This window comes from Dicentrarchus labrax, unplaced genomic scaffold, assembly GCF_905237075.1.
Source record: "Dicentrarchus labrax unplaced genomic scaffold, dlabrax2021, whole genome shotgun sequence".
NCBI classification, from domain to species: Eukaryota; Metazoa; Chordata; class Actinopteri; family Moronidae; genus Dicentrarchus; species Dicentrarchus labrax.
In genome coordinates, this window is record NW_026136718.1 from 6,508,327 (window position 1) to 6,530,574 (window position 22,248).

Below are 22,248 nucleotides of genomic sequence, written 5' to 3' on the forward strand. Positions count from 1 at the left end.
TATTTTGAGTTCAACACTTCCCAAATTTATTTTTTAGCTAGCAGGTTACACTGATGGATAGTATTATTATTAAGGCCACATATAAATATAACTCTGAATCAATTACCAGCTCTCAGTGTTGGAGTCGTTTTAATTCCTATGTGGGAACTTCTGAAATCAAATTACTCGAGTGAAGAAACACAGGTTCATTACTGCCGGTTGTAACAAAAACAGCCGTATTTCACACACTGGCCTGCTGTGGAAATTTGCAACATTAAATATGATGGTAATGTTGTTTTCTGCACAGCCGGCAACCTATACTCATACTGCACTGCAGTCTAACTTTTCCCTGAATACTCAGATAACATTACTGCATATAAGCACTTTATTTGGAGGTGAATATGCAGGTTAATTCACTGGAATGCAACCATATGATAGTGCTGTCAAATAGAAAACTAAGTAATTTTATACTGTTATTTTATCTATCCTGTGTTGATTAAAGTCTCCCTCCACTCCAAAATATGTTGTTTTTTTCTTGTTCCTACAGTTGGATGTTTGAGCTTCACTGTGCAGAATGATGTATGAGCAGAGTTTGTTTTCACATTAATTTGCTGAAAGTGGAAAGTCTGTCTGAGCTCATTGAAAATCAAGTCAAAACCTGGTCCAGTAAGCAACTTAAACAAGTGTGATCCACCAGTGCACATACAAGGAGAATGCACTTTACAGTGAAGTAGGAGACATCTTGTGTCCAGCAGGAAAACATATTATATTATTATTCTTACATTATATTATATATTCATAGATTCCGAAATTTTGTGACATTTTTTAATGAGGTAAAAGGAGTAGATGACTTTTTAGGATATAACATATCAGACACACATTATTGCTCCTAGCAGACTATTTGTATCTTAATACAAGTCTGGAGGGGATCTTTAACATTTGTTGTTACCGTACTGTAAATTAAAGTATAATGTATTCTCAGTATAAAAGTCAAACCACATTCAGTCAACTTTCTCAAAAAGCCCTGAAGCAATTTAAAACCACAGTATTCAGTTACAAGAAGCAAATGTTCCAGAGCATTTTGCTTACTTAAAATGGAATTGATATCTGCAGCAGAGATCAGTACAGCCGAGGTTTTCACTGCCCAGTGAGAGACGAGTCTAAGCCTTCATACGGCTTTTAAACCCTAATCAGTGTTTCAGTGTTTTGTTATAAATCCATTGATCAAATACTCATACACTATAGGGATGCCAGCAGGGTCTAACTGAGTGATTATCAGGTTTGTTAGGCCCTTGAACCTTTCTTTAATGAATCTTGTAATGTAAGATTAGCAGCTAGATACGGGTATATAAAAAAAAACTAAAACAAATGTGAAGACGTTTAATGGGGGACTTTGGGGATGGGACTGTATCATTATTTTGTAGCTACCCTGCCTTTCCAGGTGGATCTTTACACATTGAATCTACAATTACAAAACCAAGCTATTGAGCCGTACAGTGTGCTTAAAAAAGGAAATGGTGTAAAATAAGAAGAGGGGAGGACACACACCCACCTTTCACACAAAGGACAGTCGTACATATGTCACCTTGTGTCAGTGACATTTCCTCTGAGGAAAGGTTAGTCTGTGTCTTATCCATTATACACATGCAGATAGTACATCCCACTACACACACACACACAAACACACACACACATACATACTCTATGTACATGCATGAACACACACAGCAGCCCAGAGCACACCCCCAATCTATCACGCACCAACAGCCTCACCTCGACCAATCAGTTGCCAGTCTGAGCGCTCCATTTTCAATATTGGATGCTGATTGGTCATTTATGGGCAGTAACCAGATACAGGAACTTCACGTATGACAGTGATTTATCACATGGGCCGTTGGGGGGTTGCTAAATTATTCTATATAACCTTGAAATGATCGTGGCCTGATTTTGACAAGACTTGAGGAACGTGGTCATTAAAATTCAGCATGTAAAGTGATTAACTTACAAGGAGGTGTCATGGTAATTATTTGACACATGCATATTTCCTTATTGAATCTGCATCATACAGTCATGTACAGAAAAATTTCAACTTCAGTGGTTCAGTGTCCACTAGGGCTGTACAATTAATCGAAATATTATCGAAAGCGCAATATGGCTAAGTGCAAATCATAGAAGCAATATGAGAGCTGCTGTATGTATGTTTTGATGAGGGTAAAATATGTGACAAAACACTGTAATGAAGTATTGTAGTGCTGCAGAGATACCCTGGCCTACAAATCTTGTCCTCCAGATTTAAGAAAGCATGTTTATTTGGTATAGACCCCCAAAAATTTCACATTTCACGCATGATTTTAATCGTTTCTTTAAGTGATGCAAAAATTATGATTCACACGCTAATCGTGAATCATATCTGTCAATATCTGTTTTTTGTTTAAGGTTAATTAGGAAATGTTAACATGCTGACATGCTAAACTAATACTCGGATGGTTCTGGCCTCCACGTCTTCCATTAATTCCTGCTAATGGACACCTTGTCTGGCATTATCCCTAGGCATGTTAACATTGGCACTGTATACATTCAGCATGCCAGTATGAACTCAAAGCATAACTGTGCTACAGATAACCTCATTGAGCTGCTAGCACAGCTGTAGACTTTTATTCTTATTATTATCTGTTTGTTCAGGTGTGAATTAAGGCAGAAGAACTTGTACTCTGCTTTCTTTCTATGGAACTCACTGCAAAATGCTTTAAAGCAGAAAAAGCTTGTTGAGCTTTTAACATTTGATGCTGGAGACTCAATACGAGCTGACTTTCATTTTGTTCTGGTCTGTGAATCTGTTGTTTTTGGTGTTGATTCTAATGACTAAAAACAACCATTCTTTTTTCTACATGACATTGATTGGATTTTGCTTATTTTTCTGTAATATATTTTTCTGCAACCATGTCGTAACTGCCCTCTAAGCCCGATCACCCTCTGAATGATTATAGTTTTCATGGCACCAAAACAAATATATATGTGTGTTTGTAGTGTAAGTTTTCTTGAAAATATATAATAAATATAATCCTCCCTTTTTGCAGAAAATTACATTTCTAAATAATAGCTAAATAAACTTCAAGTTGATTATTATTGCACCATTTAACTCAAATGTAGCTCAAAGTGCTTTTCACCATATAAAAACAATCAATGTATAAACATCGTGACCCAGGCATCGTCTGATTTAATCAAATGAGCAGTGGACAGGGCATTTCTCCTCGCCAAAACCAAACAAAACCACTGGGTGCAAAATTAAATTTATGCTAATGATAATCACGCCTATGGGTGACTACTTAAAAATTTAACAAGGGTGACGGCAAGCAGCTGCAATGTCATGTCTCCTCATATTTTTCTATTAAATCTACATTTCACAAAGGGATTTTTTTTTTTTAATGGTGGGTATGCCAAGTAGGTCATGTAACATTTTTACAAAGCAGTCTGGGTTCACTGACATTGACTTCAACACATTCTAAGAGATGAAATAAAAAGCAGAATCATATTTCAGTCACATACTCAATAAAACAGCAGGTTTAAGTCAGTCAGTCAGCTTTTTTCTCAGTCAGACGGATAAATCAGATGAGCAGTCTGTCTGATAAATCTCTGACACTTGTTGGACTACAGCTCCCACAGGGCTGAATGTGACCTTTGGCCTCTAGCTTCCTGTACAGATTGACCTCAGAGCTGCTCTGAGTGTGAGTCAGCCTGTGAGAGAGTAGTTCAAGGTGACTCTGACCCGGCTGCTGCTGCTGCCGTCTCTTCCTTCCAGGCCACTTGCACACAGTTCAGGTCAGATGTTCCTTCCATGCACAGTACTTGTCAGCTGTAGTTTCCTCTGATCTTTGTATTACTGGGATTTTTGCCCAGAAATAAAACAAAACACAAAAAAATAGTACAATACAATGTTTTCCCATTATGGTGATGTTACCAGTCTGTCACAATGTCCACCAAGAGCTAGTTTAGCTTTATTAAAATCCTTTATAACATATTTTGTTTACTATCTACATTGATAATATAATGACAGATATTGTATATTATTGTAAAACCATAAACCTCATTAGAATCTTTAGCTCCTTAACAATCTATTTTGCTCCTTTTTTGTCTGAAGACTGAAAATGAACACACAAATTAAAACGGTTCTTGAACCCTCCTGAACCTTTTCTTATCTAAAAAGTCAACCCGCCTTTTCGGTCTTTGACTGCTCATGGTTTTCGAGTGAAACACACATCTACAAAAAGCCAAAGACTTCTTAAAATCTTCAAATCCTTGCAGAGACTGTGGCTGATACAACCTAAAAACTTTCCTTGTCTCCTTCTAGCCTAACCAGTGGATTTAATCATTAGTGTGGACATTAGAGCTGCTTTTCCTGTCTTTGTTTTCCATTGTATTGATCTCCCAAGAGCTCCAATGTGACTTATCTGGTCCCGGCGACCTAGCGTTTAATCAATATTTCAAATGCTGTGATTCTTGTGAAGAAAGGATCTTAAAAGTGTAGGTGGTCTAGGACTGACAGTGCTCCTGGGCTCTTCAGAGGAAACTAAGGATGGACAGGGTGATTCAGAGAAGACTGAACAACCAGGACAGGCGAGGACAAGAATGACACAAGGACACAGGAACACACACACACACACACACACACACACACACACACACACACACACACACACACACACACACACACACACACACACACACACACACACACACAGAAATCGAGACAGCGGACAGGGTATGGACGTGTTTGTGCATTAGACAGTATTTGCCAGACAACCTAATTGTGATTTTCCATGTGATTACCTCTCTTTCAGCATCTCTCAAACACACAAAACCTAGACGACAGCTGAGATAAGACCTTATAGTAGTTGTGTCACACTGAAGGACACTAGACAATCAGTCACCTCTGTCTACTGTGTGTGTGTGTGTGTGTGTGTGTGTGTGTGTGTGTGTGTGTGTGTGTGTGTGTTACCTGACGTAAAGTGTGCGTTTCTGTGTGGAGCGGAGCGATGTGGAGCTGGAACTGACACTGCTGGTCATCATCTGTTCCCTCAGGTCATGGATCTTCGCCTCGAAACGACTGTACTCTACACACACACACAGAGACACACAAAGAAGACAAACATGGTTAGACCTCAGGTGATAAAAAAAATGCTTATACAAACGATTAAATGTCTTCCATCATTGCTCAGCAGCTCAGAAACCACATGACAGTACGTAGATCAAAGAGAAGAGCAGAGGCGTGGAGGTTTTTCCACGGTGACAACCACATTTCCTACAAATCGGTGTAGTACAACAAGTACAACGTGTATTTTGAGATGTGATGAAAGTTGCAGGAAGTTTATTTTCCATGTTCAAGCGCAAAGGGACCTATTACACACACAAACACTCATGGACATGCAGACGCAAGCATTGAGCTGTCAACAGATTCTCTACAGCCATAATCTAATAGTCTGTTTGATCTGAATATTAACTCCTGTTACATCAGACCCGGTCCATGTCAATATCATCATGAAGACACACATTTACACAATTATCCACACACATGCAGCCAGTTTGACGCTAACACACTGACTCAGACACATCACTTGAGCTCCTAAAAATCTCTTCATGCAAAATGTGTATATATACATAAATACTGACATTATAATGTATTCATTAAGATGAATTTATCACACAGTGCATGCCCATGAACAAAACCACCATTCATGAATCTTTCTGCTGATATTTTGCACAAATGTACGTAGCTAGGTAGCTCGATAGCTTGCTAGCTCTTTATAAAGATGACATCCCCTTTCTTAATCCTGAAGCTCTGATTGGTTAGTTGTTTCTCTCACCAGCACCAACAGCCTTCAATGGGCTCTACAGCAGAAACGTTTGAATTGCTGAACGAATCTGACATGTGGGCAGTGATTCAGAGGTCTGGGACGATCAATGTCTTTTAGTCTTAACCGTTTCCGACATGGACAGCTAGAAATGTTAGACACATCTGACTTCAGCTGCCGACATGTTGTGTTCTAGGTGGAAAATCGGCCACATTATACATGCACACTGAGTTCTCAAAGTTCAGCAGTGGACATCACTGGTGCAGTGTTCTCCTGGAGTTATTGGTTAGCTCATATTTGCTAATTGGCTGGAACACAACTAACCTACTGGAAACACACAAAAGTAAAAATGACTTAGCACAGCAACTTTAATACTGCAACCAAAGAACGTGAAGGCTTATTTTTTTTTCTCAAACCTGTGCAAATCCAAATTTCACAAACGTATTTGCTAATGGTTTGCACAAATGCAACAATGAATTTTCAAACAGCCCTTTCACTTTAATTGCCAGGAACAACTGTATCCCCATCTCACTTGAATGACAAGTAGTAAATTGCGAGAGAGCAACCGGTTGGCCAATCAATGCAAAGTGCAATGACACACTCAGCATAGCAGCCCTGTGCTTTAGTATCCTCTTGCTACATGCTGCAAAAACCCTTAAGTTTCTGACCCATTTTTTCTAGTGGCCATAAAAATGCCACTGTGCCTCTTTAATTATAAATGTACATTATTTATGGAAATGCACAAAGTGGAAAAACAAATGACATAATGTGATCTCTAAGTTGCATTTCAGGACAATAGTCTTCCAGCAGAGAAAGTACAAACATATACTTTTAACCAGCAGATTGCTGTCTCAAAATGAGAGTAAAGTGTGATATTTCTCATTCAGAGTGGCTCGACAAACAGATATGTGTGTAATAAATCCTTACTGACTGTCCTCTAGTCTTCTTAACACCACCCAGCTTCCCAGAAACCTCTGAACTAACACTCGGATGACAACGCCGCTGGCAATAAGCCTGAAAAAGCCTATCTGAAGGATGTCCCTGTGTGTGTGTGTGTGTGTGTGTGTGTGTGTGTGTGTGTGTGTGTGTGTGTGAACCATTACTGTGGACTACAGAATCTAATTAACCCTGAGTAATTCAATCATACTCGAGGTACACACGGTCACGCACCCACCCACCCACACACACACACACACACACACACAAGATCTGGAACCTGCAGTATCTCCTGACATTTCCTCCTTTTTTCCCTACTTCTGTTTTTATTTCTTTCATCACCTTTTTTTCATAAATGCTCAGCTTTTGAACACTGTCAGAAAACCAGCCTACAACCCCCAGATCTCAGCTCTGATTTTCCCCAGGCGTTCATTAATCTGACACACTGAAGCTCACAGACACAAACAACTAAACTCTACTAAAACGGCTCAAAGCCACGCGCATCTGAAATCACTGAAATACTCAGGGTAACATAATGTTTGATGCTTTTATTTCAGTTAAAAAAACAGCATTGATGTTCTGGGAAAAGAACTTTGATAGATTTATATATCTTGCAACATTCAATGCTAAATGTGATTTTCATACAGCATGACCTAGGTTTGACAAGGCAAAACGCCCTCCAATCTTTCCAATGAGAGGATAAAAATTCCTTTTTGCTGAAAATTTAATTTCTTGCTTCAACCTTGAATATTTTTCATCGCTGACCTCGGTCCAGCATTTTCAATCTCAGCTCTAATCCATTAAAAATTGGTGGATTAACACTTCTATTTCAGTTGGTTTCACTGGACTCACTGCACCACGGAGGGGTCACACACATGAAAAACACCATATACTGTATGAACTTTCACATCATCAGCATCTAACTGTCTCTGTCAACGAACATCATCTCAATGCAGCATTATGGGATTAAGAGGAAGAGAGAGAGGCAGACAGGGAGGGAGGGAGAATACAAGACAGAATGAAGGTGGACAGAAAAGAAAATGAGAGGAAACAGATTAATAACTGAGTGGGCTTCAATGTGTTTCAGTAAACTCACATCTGATACAGTGAGATAAGGAATAAAGGTTTATCAATGGCAGACAGTCTTGAAAAGAGAGAGACACAGACAGAGGTACTGTAGGGCTACAGAGAGATGTTGCTCCTCTTTGTGATCCATAGAAACAAACTGTGTTGCAGCTCAGATATTATTGTTATTGAGTCCCGAAGAGAAAGACAAAGCCGGCACTGCCAAGGCTGCAGCTCTGATATCTTCTGCTTTATGACCAGGCACAGTGCTGAAAAGTCAGAGCTGCAATCTTGATCATCTTAGTTTAAAAAAAAAACAACAAATCTAGCCATACAGCAAAAGTGCCACAGTAAGAGAAAAAAGCAACAGTAATGGAAGTGAGATTGTTGATACTAAACCACAGTGAGGGTCATTAAACCAAAGACAGCGTAGGAGCAAACATGTTAATGCTGCATCACTGGTCATGAGAGGGATAACGGTGTCAGAGCACCCCGGATTCCCCACACAAAGTCTGTCTTTTTCGGTCCAATATTACCTTTAGCATCATTCCCCAACACACTCAAAGTCCCTGAACTAAAGCAGTGTTAAGGGTTGAAATGTTATCCATAAACAGTGATGCCAGACTGCTACTTGAGGCAGGATGTTAACAAGTAAATCAGTTCAGGTCTGTCTCTCCCAACTCCCGCTCAGCTGTACTCACATGCTGCAGGCAGACAGGCAGTCTCAGTGTCCGCACGATGGGATGCCGGTACGGTGGCTTTCGGAAGTGTCTGTGCGTGTGGGAGAAGGGTTTGTGCTGCTTAGAGTCCCGGGATGTGAATGGGATTGGAAAAAAAAATCAGAAAGAGAGAGAGAGAGAGAGAGAGAGAGAGCAGATGTGTGTGAAAGAGAGAGATGATGGAAAAGATCTAACACCAGCGTGTGAGAAAGCCAGAGCAGAAAGATATAAATGTCTGTGAAAAGAAGTGTGTGTAGGTATGCAGTAGTGTGTGGCACAGAGAGGAAATGTGTGTGTGTTTGTGTGTGTATGTGTGTGTGTGTGTGTGTGTGTGTGTGTGTGTGTGCAAAATCAGTCCAGTGCCGCTCAGCTGCCACAGAAACAACAGATGCTAACTCTCTCTCTCTCTACTACACTCCTCTCTTTCTCTATCTCTCGTTCGCTGGTGCGCTCGTTTGCTCCTCCCCCTCTTTGACAGCAGCCTGCTGTAGGGCGGAGACACACACACACACACACGCTCATACACACACCCTCACCAACAGACTCAGCAACAGACACACACACTGTTTCCTCAGGTCACTCATGCAGGAAGCTGAGTCGATGCCAGGCTCTCCTGCCCTACTTTGGCCCAGGGAATCGGTCTACACGCCACACACACACACACACACACACACACACACACACACACACACACACACACACACACACACTTGCTGCATTTTGAATATTGATTTTTGGGAATCTTAATCAACAACTAAATTAAATGGATTTTCCATTAGTTTTATATGGAAAGAGAGAAGAAACATAAGAAGAGAGACAGTGGCGTCTGCCTTCATAAGTATAAGGAATTAAACCCTTTCGACTCTGCATGATTTATGTTTGTATGAGCCTCCATCTGTCTCTCATTCTCTCTCCAGATTTCTGACTTTTCTATGTCTGATATCTGTTTTTCTCTCTTCCAGGGCTTCACTTGTAAGAAACCTTGTTCATATATATAAAAATGTAAACAATTCAAACATTTTTATCATGTAAAAGTCAGGAGGTTGTGCTATAGGCTTCTATAATCCCATCACACACTTCTATCTCTGCCTCTTTATCTGGACGACAAACCTAACCCAGCAGCGATACAGCAACACACACATCGAAATCACCAGATATGAAGTTTCACATCAGCATCTAACTGCCTCTGTCAACACACATCACCTCAATGCAGCATAATTAGATTAGGAGCAAGAGGGAGATACATAGACAGTGAGATGGAGGGAGAAAACAAGACATAATAGAGAGAGGGACAGGAAAAGGGTAGAAGAGAGGAGGAGGAGGATGAGGAGGAGGAGAGGAAGAGATGGGGGGAAGGGTGATGACAGAGACTAATGGCTCTGGGGCTCATATTCCCTCCTTCCTTCATTTACCTCTCCTCTCCTCTCCTCTCCTTTTCTCACCTCTCCTCTCCTCTCCCCTCCTCTCCCTAGAGGAGCATTGTTCCTCCATTCAGCAGCTGGCAGACCTTCTCTGCATTGTGCAGTTTCAGTGCTATCCAACAGAAAACCGCTGGAGACGGTCAGTTCTCATCTGTAGGGTTGTGTGCATTGCACCAACACTCTCCTTTCAGATCACCCTTACTAGTATTGAATCAGAGCCCTATTTATATACACCTTCCCTGAGTGGAAGTCATAATCAATAACTGCTGCCAGTGAATACATGTATTTACTGTAAATAATAATCCATACTTTCTCAGCGTATTTGCTTTTCTGGAGGAAGGAGTGTGGATTCTACGTCCAATTTCAACATCGTTTTAAAATTTTTACTACTTATTGCTTAAAGGCTGAGTTTTTGACCACTGACAGTGCTATGGAGCAATGTTTTTATGAGCATCTGTATCACACACAATGTGGACAATTGGTGGCGATAACATGCAGAGAAACCATGTCTCAACAAAGGCAGGGAAGAAGATGATCTCGCATCATTTGAAATATTCAAAACATAAGGTTTGTAGATGTTTTATGAGCAAGGAAATACTTTCAACACGTCATGGTCAGGCCTGAAGGACATACACACAGCACAGGTTTGGTGAGTAACACTAACTTTGTTTACAAGAAATCAGCGCAGGGCACCTTTAATTCGAGTAGTTTTTGTTCTATTTTTAGATTTTTCCTGTCCAAAATCCTTTTACTGTTGCTGCTGGAAATATAGTTCCTCCAAGGGGGTAAATAAAGTTTGTTATCTACATTTTAAAGGCATTATGTGGCCTATACTTTTAATCACTTAGCTGATGTACATTTCACACTACAAGAGACTATTAAAAGAAGCAAGTTATCACATCTGCTTATATCTGATCAGTTGGTTTTAAAAAAAAAAAAAAAACCTGATAAATCTGTTGCAAACTGTATAAAAATCAATATGAGGCTCTGGATCTAAAAATAGAAGTGCTGGAACAGGCTCATCTATAATTGATACGACACAGTACAGTAATCTATATTGGTATTGATTAACTGATCAGACTGCAGAGGAAAGGAGTGGATAGAGAAAGAAATCACTAAAGAGAAAACCAAAAAAAAGAGAAATGTTTCATATTAAGGTACCAATTTCAAGTTTAAAAGTCAGAACCAATAAATGTGTTTCATCTTTGGCAGCCTATAAAAGCCTCAGTGTGACAGTGACGCAGCAACGCGCTGCAAGTCTCAAATCAGTCACCTTTCTGTTACAAGTGGCGCCTCAAATCACAGTTTGTGGGCGGTGAGTCAGACCATTACCACAGACACCAGTAACACCAGGGAGGAGAGGAGCAGCTGAGGAAGGAAAGGGATAAAACTGAGCTAAAGAGTAAGAACAGAGCGATAAAGTGAAGTAGGAAAAGAAAGGGAAGCAGCCTACTGTATGTATTCAGCAGATAATATTCCTACAACTTTGTGTCTGAGCTCAGAGAAAGAGTTGCTGTTAATCTTCTACTTAACAACCTGTGCACGACACACACACACTTGCACGCACACACCCACAAAGTGTAATAAGCAGGCTAAGAGAAGTGAAGATAATCCTCTCTGCATCACCTCAGTATTACCGCTGACAGACGCCGCCTCTGTGTGTGTACAGTACGTGTGTGACAGCGTGTGTGTCTGTGAGGGTTGTGTGTAATCCCAGTGACTAATACTGCTGTCAACCTGCAGGCATTACCAGTCCCACATCAGGAAACTTATGGCACAGGAGGAGATTGTGTTTAAAGGTCAAAGCTGCGACATTTTGGTGTTTTCATGAATATCCAGATTTTTTTGTGCTCAGCACAGACGAGAGCCGTGTTTGTGAACTGGGGATTGAAGCAGGAACTCTTAAGCTACAACCCAACCTGGATGGCATTTATTTAGGATTCCCTGTTGGGTGAGAAATTAATACTGGTTTTAACATATCCTTTTTTCTGGTTATTCTCTTGCTTTTCTCAACCGCCCTCTTACACTGTATGCATGCGTTATTCTTTTATTTACTGTGCATTTAGTTTGTTCATTTAAATACGTGATTGTGTGTAAGATTGTGTGTAACTTTTGAAAGAGGAAATGACACAATCTTCCTTTTACAATGAACATTTGAATTAATTAACAAAAAAACACATATCTCATTTCAATACACTGTGAGGGTTTTACTGTTACAGCCTCACTGTGTCTGGTATGACAAGTAGCCTGCGGTGGCTAAAGTTACCTAACGATAGATATTTCTGTGTAACTTCTTCTCTACTAGTGCAACTTTTAACACATTTCACATTTGTCACGTCACCTGATGATGATGTCTTTTAAGCAACTGACCCTGGAAATAACCATTATCCTGTAATTGGACCTTGAGGCCTCTGTTCAGCAAAAGCTACATAGTCTCAATTTAAATTGAAACTCCACCAATATGTGTCTCAAAATGAAAAATATATGGGCATGTGGAGTTAGAAAGAAGTGTAGCCCACTGCTCATCTCTGCTTGAGGCTAGTTGCTCATGGCTACATTAGCTGCTAGTAGCATAACAAAAAATCTGAGAACTATACATTTTTTGGTTTCATGGTGGAGTCCCATATTTTTGCATTCATTTGTCAGAAAACTGTTAGTTCTCCATTAATGTCAATGAAGAACTTGTTGTTTGCATAAAGTAATGTTTGTGTTCCATCGTAAGCAGCCTAACAGCCAGACCGCAGTCTGCAGAGCCACAGACTTCATAATTCATATATCATGGTTTGCAGCATGATGTATAGGTTATACTTTTAATAACACTTTTAAGTATTTTCTATTTGTGTTTTAAAGTTTGCTTCCTTTCCTTTCCATTTCCTGTGTTTGGTGCACTTTGTTTGCTAAATAAATCAAATTAAAATCATCAACATTATTTGTGGGTAAAGTAACAAATACTGTGATCTCCAAATTGTGGGTTCAGAGCTAGTGTGCAAAACTTAAAACTTTCATGTGAATCAGTGAGTGGAAATTTGGACAGCGACTTACTACAGTTTGAGAAAATGATTCACTTTTCACTCATACCTCTTTGCCCTCATGACATTTTAAATCTTCTGACTGTAAATTCATCACATAAACTCGCAAATGGCCCTGAATATTAGCAATAGGCAAGGCCACCTGTAAAGATAAGGAGATGATTTCAAAGAAAAAGTAATTTTTTGATTTTTGACATTTTTATTGATTATTATTTGGTAAGAAAGTCTAAAATTCTCAAAATTCCTCCTGATTCACCACAAGTGAGATTTTTTTACCAAATGATATCTCACAAAAAATCCTACAGATGGGGATTTTGGGAGGAAAATTCAGTCAAACAGCCTGGTCTGGCCAAAGCCATATGAATTTGGGGACAAACACATTTTGGAGCCATAGGTTTGATATACAAAATTGGCTTAAAATAGCCTGAAACGTGATGAGGGACGTCGGCAGCACTAACGCAGCATGAAGACTTTTCACAGACAAACACGCTCCATCTGCTGTACTTCAAATAAACACAAATCCATATCTGCTGCATCAGCTTAAAAGAACTGTGTCGCTGCCTAAGCATGCACACACACACACACACACACACACACACACACACCGTGAGCAGTCCAGTTCTGTGCCGAGCTGTGTTGTGTTTGGCTACAGTGGGTACCGTATTTAATATAAATAACAGGAGGAGACCTGCAAACACACAGTGAGAGAGACACTTTTCCTCTCCTGGTGGAGGTCATTATAAGTTCCTCTTTTGTTGGCAGGAAGTGTGTGTGTGAAACAGAGGGAGCACTGCTGGTCACCACATGCTATCGCCACGGGAACGGGACAAACATGGACCTCAGATGGACACACACGCACACACACACACGCATAGTGCTGACCAAAGCCCAGCGTGGACAGAAGGTTTGATACAGAGTTCATTCAATAGTCACTAATGAGAGTCACGACACAGACACACACCCGCATACACACACACACAAAGATCTTAGACTAACCGATCCTTTTTGAGGGCCAGCATGTGAGCAAAACCCCTAAATGCTGAAGTACACCTAGTTTCTTAAATGCTGAGCAGGAAAACCTTGAACGTTAAAACCGAGCTACAGCGCAGTCGGCTCTTACTGAGGCCAGCTGGTCCACCTCTGATACCTACTGTGTGTTCTCCCTGTTTGATCCCCAATATAACACCAAACAATGCCAAAAACAGGACTGGACCAAGCCAAACCAACACACCATCAAACCATTTGACACTTAAGACAGTTTTCTTTTACTTTTTAAATAAACAATCACCAAAAATCTGTAAAAAGTAAGTAAAAAGTAGGCTTAAAAGGTGGCTTTGAAAAGTTTGCTCCCTTGAAGAGGAGGGCAGCTTCCAATGGGGATCCAGAGGCGTGGCAAGAAAAGTGTCCATAGAAACATTTATTTTCAATTCATTTCAGTAGCTAAGTCCACTTCTCCACTCTGTTTAGTATGTTCTTTATCAATACAGGTCAATAGCTGAGACACTGGTTACACTACAAGAGTGGATGGAGTGGTTTACACATTTTGATCACCTTTCTTTTAACACATATTTTAGCTGTGTCTTTCCTTCTCATACAGTTGTAACTGCTGTCAATCCAAGTTAACTACGGTGGGCAACCTCTGTGAGGGAGCAAACTACAAATCTTTTTAAATCAAATTATAATCAAAAAACATTTCATCTGCTACAACATACATATCTGCTCTGCAAATCACATGTCCTGTGAGAAAGGAATCTGAACTATAGAACAGAGAATTATATATATATTTTTTTGGTTTCATGGTGGCACCCCCTATTTTTGCATTAATTCGTCAGAATACTGTTAGTTCTCCATTTCTGTAGATGAAGAACTTGTTTCCATACAACCAATCAAATCTTTGCATAAAGTAATGTTGGTTCCATCGTAAGCAGACTGACTAACAGACACACCGCAGGCTGCAGAGCCACAGACTTCATAATTCCTATATCATGGTTTGCAGCATGATGTATAGGTTATATCCCTACGCTGCTTCCATAAGCTTCCAATACATTTGCATACTGTAGCTGCTGGAGAACTTCATTATGTTCTGTCAGTGTCTTCCATGTCTTAATGTATTTTGCCCTTCAATTTCTCCTCCGCCTTTTTAAAGGCCTGTGTATCACACTCTGGTCCTACCTTCCTGGACCACCTCTCTGACTGAATAATACATGGCTGACACACACACACACACACACACACACACACACACACACACACACACGTACAACCTCTCCCAGTAAACACATTTATGAGGTGAATCAGGGGACCAGGGGACCTGATGCTGCGTAACTGTGTGTGAGTGTGTGTGTGTGTGTGTGTGTGTAAGTGTTATACTCTGGTCCCCCACCATGACAGCATCCCATTAGCTGAGCCAATCAGCAGTGATAACCTGGTTTCCTAGGTTACGGCCTTCTTAGTCACTCCCAGTAGACAAACATTGAGGATGGTGTTGGTTGTGAAACCTCACTCTGTCTCTCAGTGTGCAGACAAATAGTGAATTTCCCAAACTTCAGTATACAAAAGGATGAAACAAAATGCCTTGTTTTCATTCATTACTATTAAGCAATTATTCTGTAGGGTCAACCACAGCGTAACACAATAATAAGAGTACCAACAGCTAACAATAACCTGGTGTATCATGGATAGTCTTTGGGCTTTCCTGTAACTGTATGTGTCAGCAATACACTGATTGCTGTGTCTACAATACACTGCCAGATTTCAAGAAAGACAAGAAGAGGAAGAAGTGGAGGCAGGTCCAGAACATCATCATTAAACAATAGCTTAACACCGGGTTGAAAAGCAGTGTTTCACTGCTCTCTCTGGTTAAAAGTTTCAAGCCTGTTTTGGTTTTTGCCAGCCATCAGTGAAGCTGGCTTTGGTCAGAAGTGTGCTCTTTTATACCTGTAACCACACCCAACAATGATGTCACAGGGTCCTGATGTATACCAGTACATCATGGCAGCAAGGTAAGAAGTGAAAACACTGGAGAGCAGCAGAAACAAGATTTTCTGGGGGTGTTAATTTACTCTTTAATTACACAAATCTGTTCTGTTCTGTTCCAATTACATCCAGATTGTTATGCATTAGTCTGTACATGAGATGCACTGTGTTTATCTGCTTTACTCACCCTCAGGTCTGTACTGTGCTACTATGGTAACGGTCTGTCCTGCATTCTTCAGAGCAGCGGCTGCCTGCTCATGTGTTGCAGTGGTCAGGTCCACCCCGTTCACCTACACACAGACACACACACACACACACACAGAATTAGAGCTCATGCCTTGGATCAATATTAATGACTGTATAGTGAGAAGAACACATCATCTTAGTGGGTCAATAAGTCACAGGTGACCAGCCACATGTATGTGTGCATGTGTAGTATGTGTGTACTTTGTGAAGGCTTGTTTAATACATAAAATCATTTCCCGCAGTATTTGATCGTAATATGGTCACAGCCAGTCTGAAGGGATTATCAGTGCCTCTACAGTCTGATGACTAAATCCTGTTTGGATTCTGTCTGTAGAAAATTAAAGCCATATTTCACTTTAGTGGAACACAAAATACAGCTTGAACACACACACACACACACACACACACACACACACACACACACACACACCCCTATCAGCCATAAGTGGCAAGTGACTCACTGGTGATACGCAAAGAAAACGATACCAGTGAAATCTCCTTAAATTCAGTATGAATCAGATCAAGTTCAAACTATTCAGCGTCAGAAAATATTATTACTGCTTTGTTTATTCTGACTTGTATGACTTCACATCAACAAAGTCAAGAGAAATACGCAGAAAGTCGAGGTTCCGGCAATAAACTGACAGGACTCCCTTGATAAGCCTATAAAACCTATAATATATAATATATAATCTATAAATAATATAATAATAGTAATGGTGACAATGCTTGTGTTATACTGTATATCTGTGTGTAATGTTTGTAATAGGTCTTAGCTCATACCGACAGGATGCGGTCTCCCTTTCGTAGCTCTCCGCAGAGATCAGCTGGACCTCCAGCAAGAATGAAGGAGATGAAGATCCCTTCTCCATCCTCCCCGCCAACAATGTTAAAACCAAGACCCGTAGACCCCCGCTGGAGCACCACCCGCCTGGGTTCCCTGGAGGAAACACAAATTAAACACACACACACACTGTGTAAGGGTAAAAGATGATGGGATCCAACCTTTTAGCACAAATTAGTAAATAATTATATTTTCTGTATCGGTTTTGTAGGCATCTTAATGTATGATGACATTTGATGAATCAGTTACGACTTAGATAGCAACAAGTTTAGCTGATGGTTAGTTGTAATGCTTATCTAACCACAGACTAAGAAGCAGTGAATCAATGAGAAGAGATAACTTGAGGAAGACAGACATTATTCAATATGTTATACTTAACATAACATGACTTCAAAAGAAAACATTACAATATTGCAGCTGTGTTTAGCAGTTACTGTAGAGTATATATGTGGTTTCTGAATGTTCAATATATAATATCTGTACAGTTTTTGTGGTGTTAAATGGAACTAAATGGTACAATGGGACAAAATGATTTTTAAAATAGGATCATTCACCCTGATGACCAGCAGATGTCAGTATTGCACCACTGTCCGTTTTATTGCACCACTACAGTTAGTTACTCTATCCTAAACACACACATCTATACATATAGTACATGGTTCAGTTCTTTAATAAATCAGCAGGACTTTACTGTCTTTACACTGTGGGCATAAACAAGAGCATGTGGAGGGCATCCAAGTCAACACAGGCAACACATATTTAAGATAGAAATGAAAGCAGGTCCATCGTATTGCGATCAAAATACTGGATCATCATGTCATCCTCACTTAAAATATTGTATGAAAACATCTGTGCAGAGACAGAATAAGTGTTGAATAACTGTTAATGAGGTTTATAAAAAAAAAAATCCAGCCAATCCACACACTGTATATGAGAAATTAGGATTTGATCCCTCTTTAGCCTTTCTGACTGAAATGGTTCTAACGAGAAATGCATTGGTCCAAAACTGCTGGATCAGTTTCCAGACGTGACAGATCCACATTAAACACTGTTTATTTGTTCAGTGTCATAAAGATTCTGTGTTTCAGTTACATTCTTACAGTGAGCTGGCGACAACATCTTTAATGTCACAATGATAATTTGCCTGCAGTGTGGAACAGTATACAGATATTAAATTTGGGAATATGAGAGCACTGGTAATTGTTTTCGATAGACAGCCTGAAAAAGGTAAATCTATCGTTCTACAGCACAAATAAATAAAAGATCTCCCAACTGAAATCACCTGATTGGGGAGAAAGCAGATGTTCTTCAAATTGTGCACATGGAGTAGATATTTATTAAAACCCATAATCCTCTATTTGCATGAGAAACTAATCAGAGAGAGAAAAGAGAAAGAGATGAAAGAGAGAATAAAGGAGAGATACAAACACAGAGGGAAAAAAGAAGGGCAGACGTCAGAATGACCATTCTGCAGTCAGTCTGAGGCTTATCAGATTTATTGTAATCAAAGTGCTCTGATTGGCCCAAAGGGCTATGACGAAATGAGTCATATTCTGGTAACCACGGTGACGCCAGTTGAGTGACGAGGGCCGTGATAGGCTGTAATCCGTCCATTAAAATGGATTAAAGACAGTAGAGCAGCACTGAGAGTGTATCTACAAAATTTGCACTGCCATCTGCCTTTTACTGCCACTCTGTCTCTCTCACACACCCACACACACACCCACACACACACACACACACACACACACACACACACAGCAGCAGCAGCAGGGGGAGCAGGCGGGGACACAGGTCACTCAGTGTATTTTGGGCTCTCTAGGACTCTGTTTCCCAATCTGGTGTTGTGGACCTCTTTGAGGGCCACTTAAGACCTCAGAGGGGGACATGACACAAGCAATAAAGGTTAAGAGACAGAAGAAGAGAAAATTGACACTTGACCCTGTAACCAGCTTAATCATTCTTTTTTTTTTAGCTAGTAAAGCTCATGAGCAGCGATAGAAATTCATCAGTGTTGATGAATTTGTGTGACATGCATGACATTTAAACAAAAATAAGGATGTGCTACTGACGCCTGAAAGGTGTCAGACTGTCACAAATAGCTGCTGTTACTGCATTAGAGTTGGATGTGCAGCAGATGATACAATTAAATATTGTCAAATGTATTAAGCAATGGGAAAACTACCTCAGTTCCAATTGATGAAAATACATTTCCTGTTTAGTATTAACATGGAAACAATAAATACAACACTAACTTCTTAAACCCAGATTAGAATAAAAATTATATTTTCAAAACCTCACTGCAATGTCACATATTCATTTTCTATCTGCTTCTTCCTAGAACTACAGTATTTGATGTTTGATATTGAGATTGATATTCTTATTAAACCCTGAAAAGTCTAAATGGAAACAATATATATATATATATATATATATAGATATGCAAAGTTTTCCTACACCTGAATTCCCTATATATATGTAGTTCAACCGTGATGAACTTTGGAAACCTTGAATGGAAAAATAATTACACAATGAATATGTTTGGTCGTGTTTTATTTGGACACACGGGTCAGTTAGGGTTAGGGTGGGTGTATGAGGTCTCACCTGGTGATGTCGTCGTCTCCAGTCATGGCCCTGGGCAGCGGTGAGTATCTGGGCGTGGTCAATGGGGCGGGGCTTACAGACTGGCTGCCGCTCATGTAGGGGCTTATATGGTTGTCTTGATGTGGGGAGTACGCTGGAGGAGCACACACACATACATTTATATTCTTATTTTACCATACTGCCATACAAATATCACTTAATTGCATCTTTTTAAAGCAAGAATGTGTATTTTCATGTACTTTTAGTTTAGTCATTTCAAACATCGTCGGCTCTGATTAAATAGTATATTTCATATATCATCATATATCAATCCTGGCTCATTTTTAGACAGTCAGTCCAAGCTGTAGATGCACCGTATATAATGAGAGATATGTTGAGAGATGGTGGTGTGATATATGCTGTTTGGTAACGTGTTATATTCAAAGCGGTGAAAAATGACGTTGTTTGAGAACATGCTGATTTGGAGAGGTGACAAGTGGCTGTAATCCAGTGGACCAAATTCACCCAGACTGATCATAAGACCCTTATACAACACATTTAAACTGTCTGGTTGATGTCATCGTTATATCTTTTAAACCATAACATATAATGTTTCTAACCAACTTGAACTGGTTTGAAAACACTGGAAGTATTTGGCGTTATCACAATGGACACTATTCCAGCCATATCTAACATGTTGATAAGATATTGCATTGAGCTCTTTAACTGTTATGGAGTTCACAGCATCCTCAATTCAGACTCTTTCAGGCATGTTTATAGTGTCAACCAGTAGTACAAATGTGTTGTCTAATTTGAGTGGAGTAATAAATCTTTATGGCTCTACATACCATGAGCGCAAACACAAAACAGTCCCGTGTGGTATTCAGCCCTGATGTGGGAATCTAGGTCTATTAACCACTTCACTGAAAGCAATAAATGATTTCACAGGAAATTTGACACCTTTTACCCTCAGTGATATGCTCATGATGACTTGCAACAATATTATTCTGAGACAGTTTGGGGTGAGTTTTATGATCCATCTACATCGGATTCAACCACGACTGAGCTGCTCCGCATCCGCGTCCGTCTTTACTTGTACCTCATATCTCTCTTTCCTGGTCTTGCGTCTTTTTGTAGCACTTCTGTATTTATATAGTGAAGCTCAGGAGTATGAAATGTGTTTGTTTCTATCTATCAGCTAATGAACATTGTGCTTTGTTAGGTAGCTGGTGATCATAATGGTCTGGGAATTTAAGCTTACTGTGATATTGCAGTTGGAGGGTTAATTTGCAAAAACAGATATCTCAGTGTTTTCTGTGCACTCCAGGGAATATCAATCAAACTGGTTTGAGATCAATCATGTTTTGTTATTGTTCTCTCATGGGAATGTGTTGTTTAATTAATTTTTGCAACTTTTTGTAAATGAACTCTTCCAGTAAAAGTCTTTGCAAAAAGCCTAATAGTAGATGGCTGATTTTATTATAAACCCACCCTAAGCAAAATCTCCATCAACAGCTTTGTTTCTTGCTGTTCTTTATAGTTCAACACCATCTGGCCCTAAAATGCTTCAGTCTCTTGGCTGCAGTGATGTGTGCTACATGCACAAGAGCACTGTTTTACTGCAGGAAGTGTCTGACATTGAGAATAAAAGTGAGAAATTAACTATTAAGCAAAATTGTTGCATTATGGGTATAAGTCTCTGGTGTATGTGTACTTACAATTAGTGACGTCGGGTGGAGGGAAGTTGTCATTGATAAAAAGGGAGGTGTGTTTGGCCACACGGAGGTAAACGACGTCAGGAGTCGACTTCAGGGCAGCCACTGCGTCCTCATGGGTTACCTCCTCCAAACAGGAGGCGTTCACCTGGAGACACATGGAGACATACTCTGTTACCATGCACAGACATGAATAAACACACAGACAGCATATATACAACATTATGTCCAATGTAATGCTATGGCAGACTGCAGCAAAATCATACAGTGTGGATAGAGTTTTGTGGTCTGTACATATAGCTGGATGTTAATTTAATGGAGAAGAAGCTTTAAACATATTCATTTTTATGCCGAATGGGTCTGCTGCTGCTAACGGGCTTGGATGTAGAGCAGAAGAGTAACAATCTGATACAATTATGCCCTTGTACACTATCCCTCTCAAATGCATCTAATTCAGTCTTAGAATATAACACACCCAGCAGGTAATACATGAGAATTTAATAAAGGTGGTAATGGAGAGCCTTGTTTTTGCTCTGTTCTCAATTTAAAATCCTAAATTTGGTAACATTACTGTGGAATAATTACATTTCTAGTTTTATTAAGAGCAAATCATTTCATCTTTGGTGTTACTAGGAATATTTATGACAATAATAGCAATTCATAGCAGGCAGTACTTGGTTATATTAATAATGTTAAGGGATATTCATTACCTATACAGGGCTAATAAACTTGAATCCATAGCAAACTTCTTTTGTGTTGCCTTTCATTTGAAACTTTTTATATTAGAAAACAAATTGTGTGGTTACGTGAACCAATAAAACTTTGCTTTGATGTGGATTTCAATCTGCGTACTAGACTAGAATATTTGCATGATAATAGGTGCAGA

The 22,248-nt window shown here is 39.7% G+C and overlaps 1 protein-coding gene across 1 annotated transcript in view; it reads right to left on the minus strand.

Annotated features, from left to right (window-relative positions):
* The window catches only part of LOC127350463 (disks large homolog 1-like), a 105,363-nt gene that overhangs the window by 16,657 nt on the left and 66,458 nt on the right, over positions 1-22,248 (minus strand). The window contains 5 exon segments of the mRNA XM_051377143.1: positions 4,976-5,090; positions 16,162-16,264; positions 17,004-17,160; positions 19,669-19,801; positions 21,366-21,510. Of these exon segments, the coding sequence (XP_051233103.1) occupies positions 4,976-5,090; positions 16,162-16,264; positions 17,004-17,160; positions 19,669-19,801; positions 21,366-21,510 (653 nt within the window).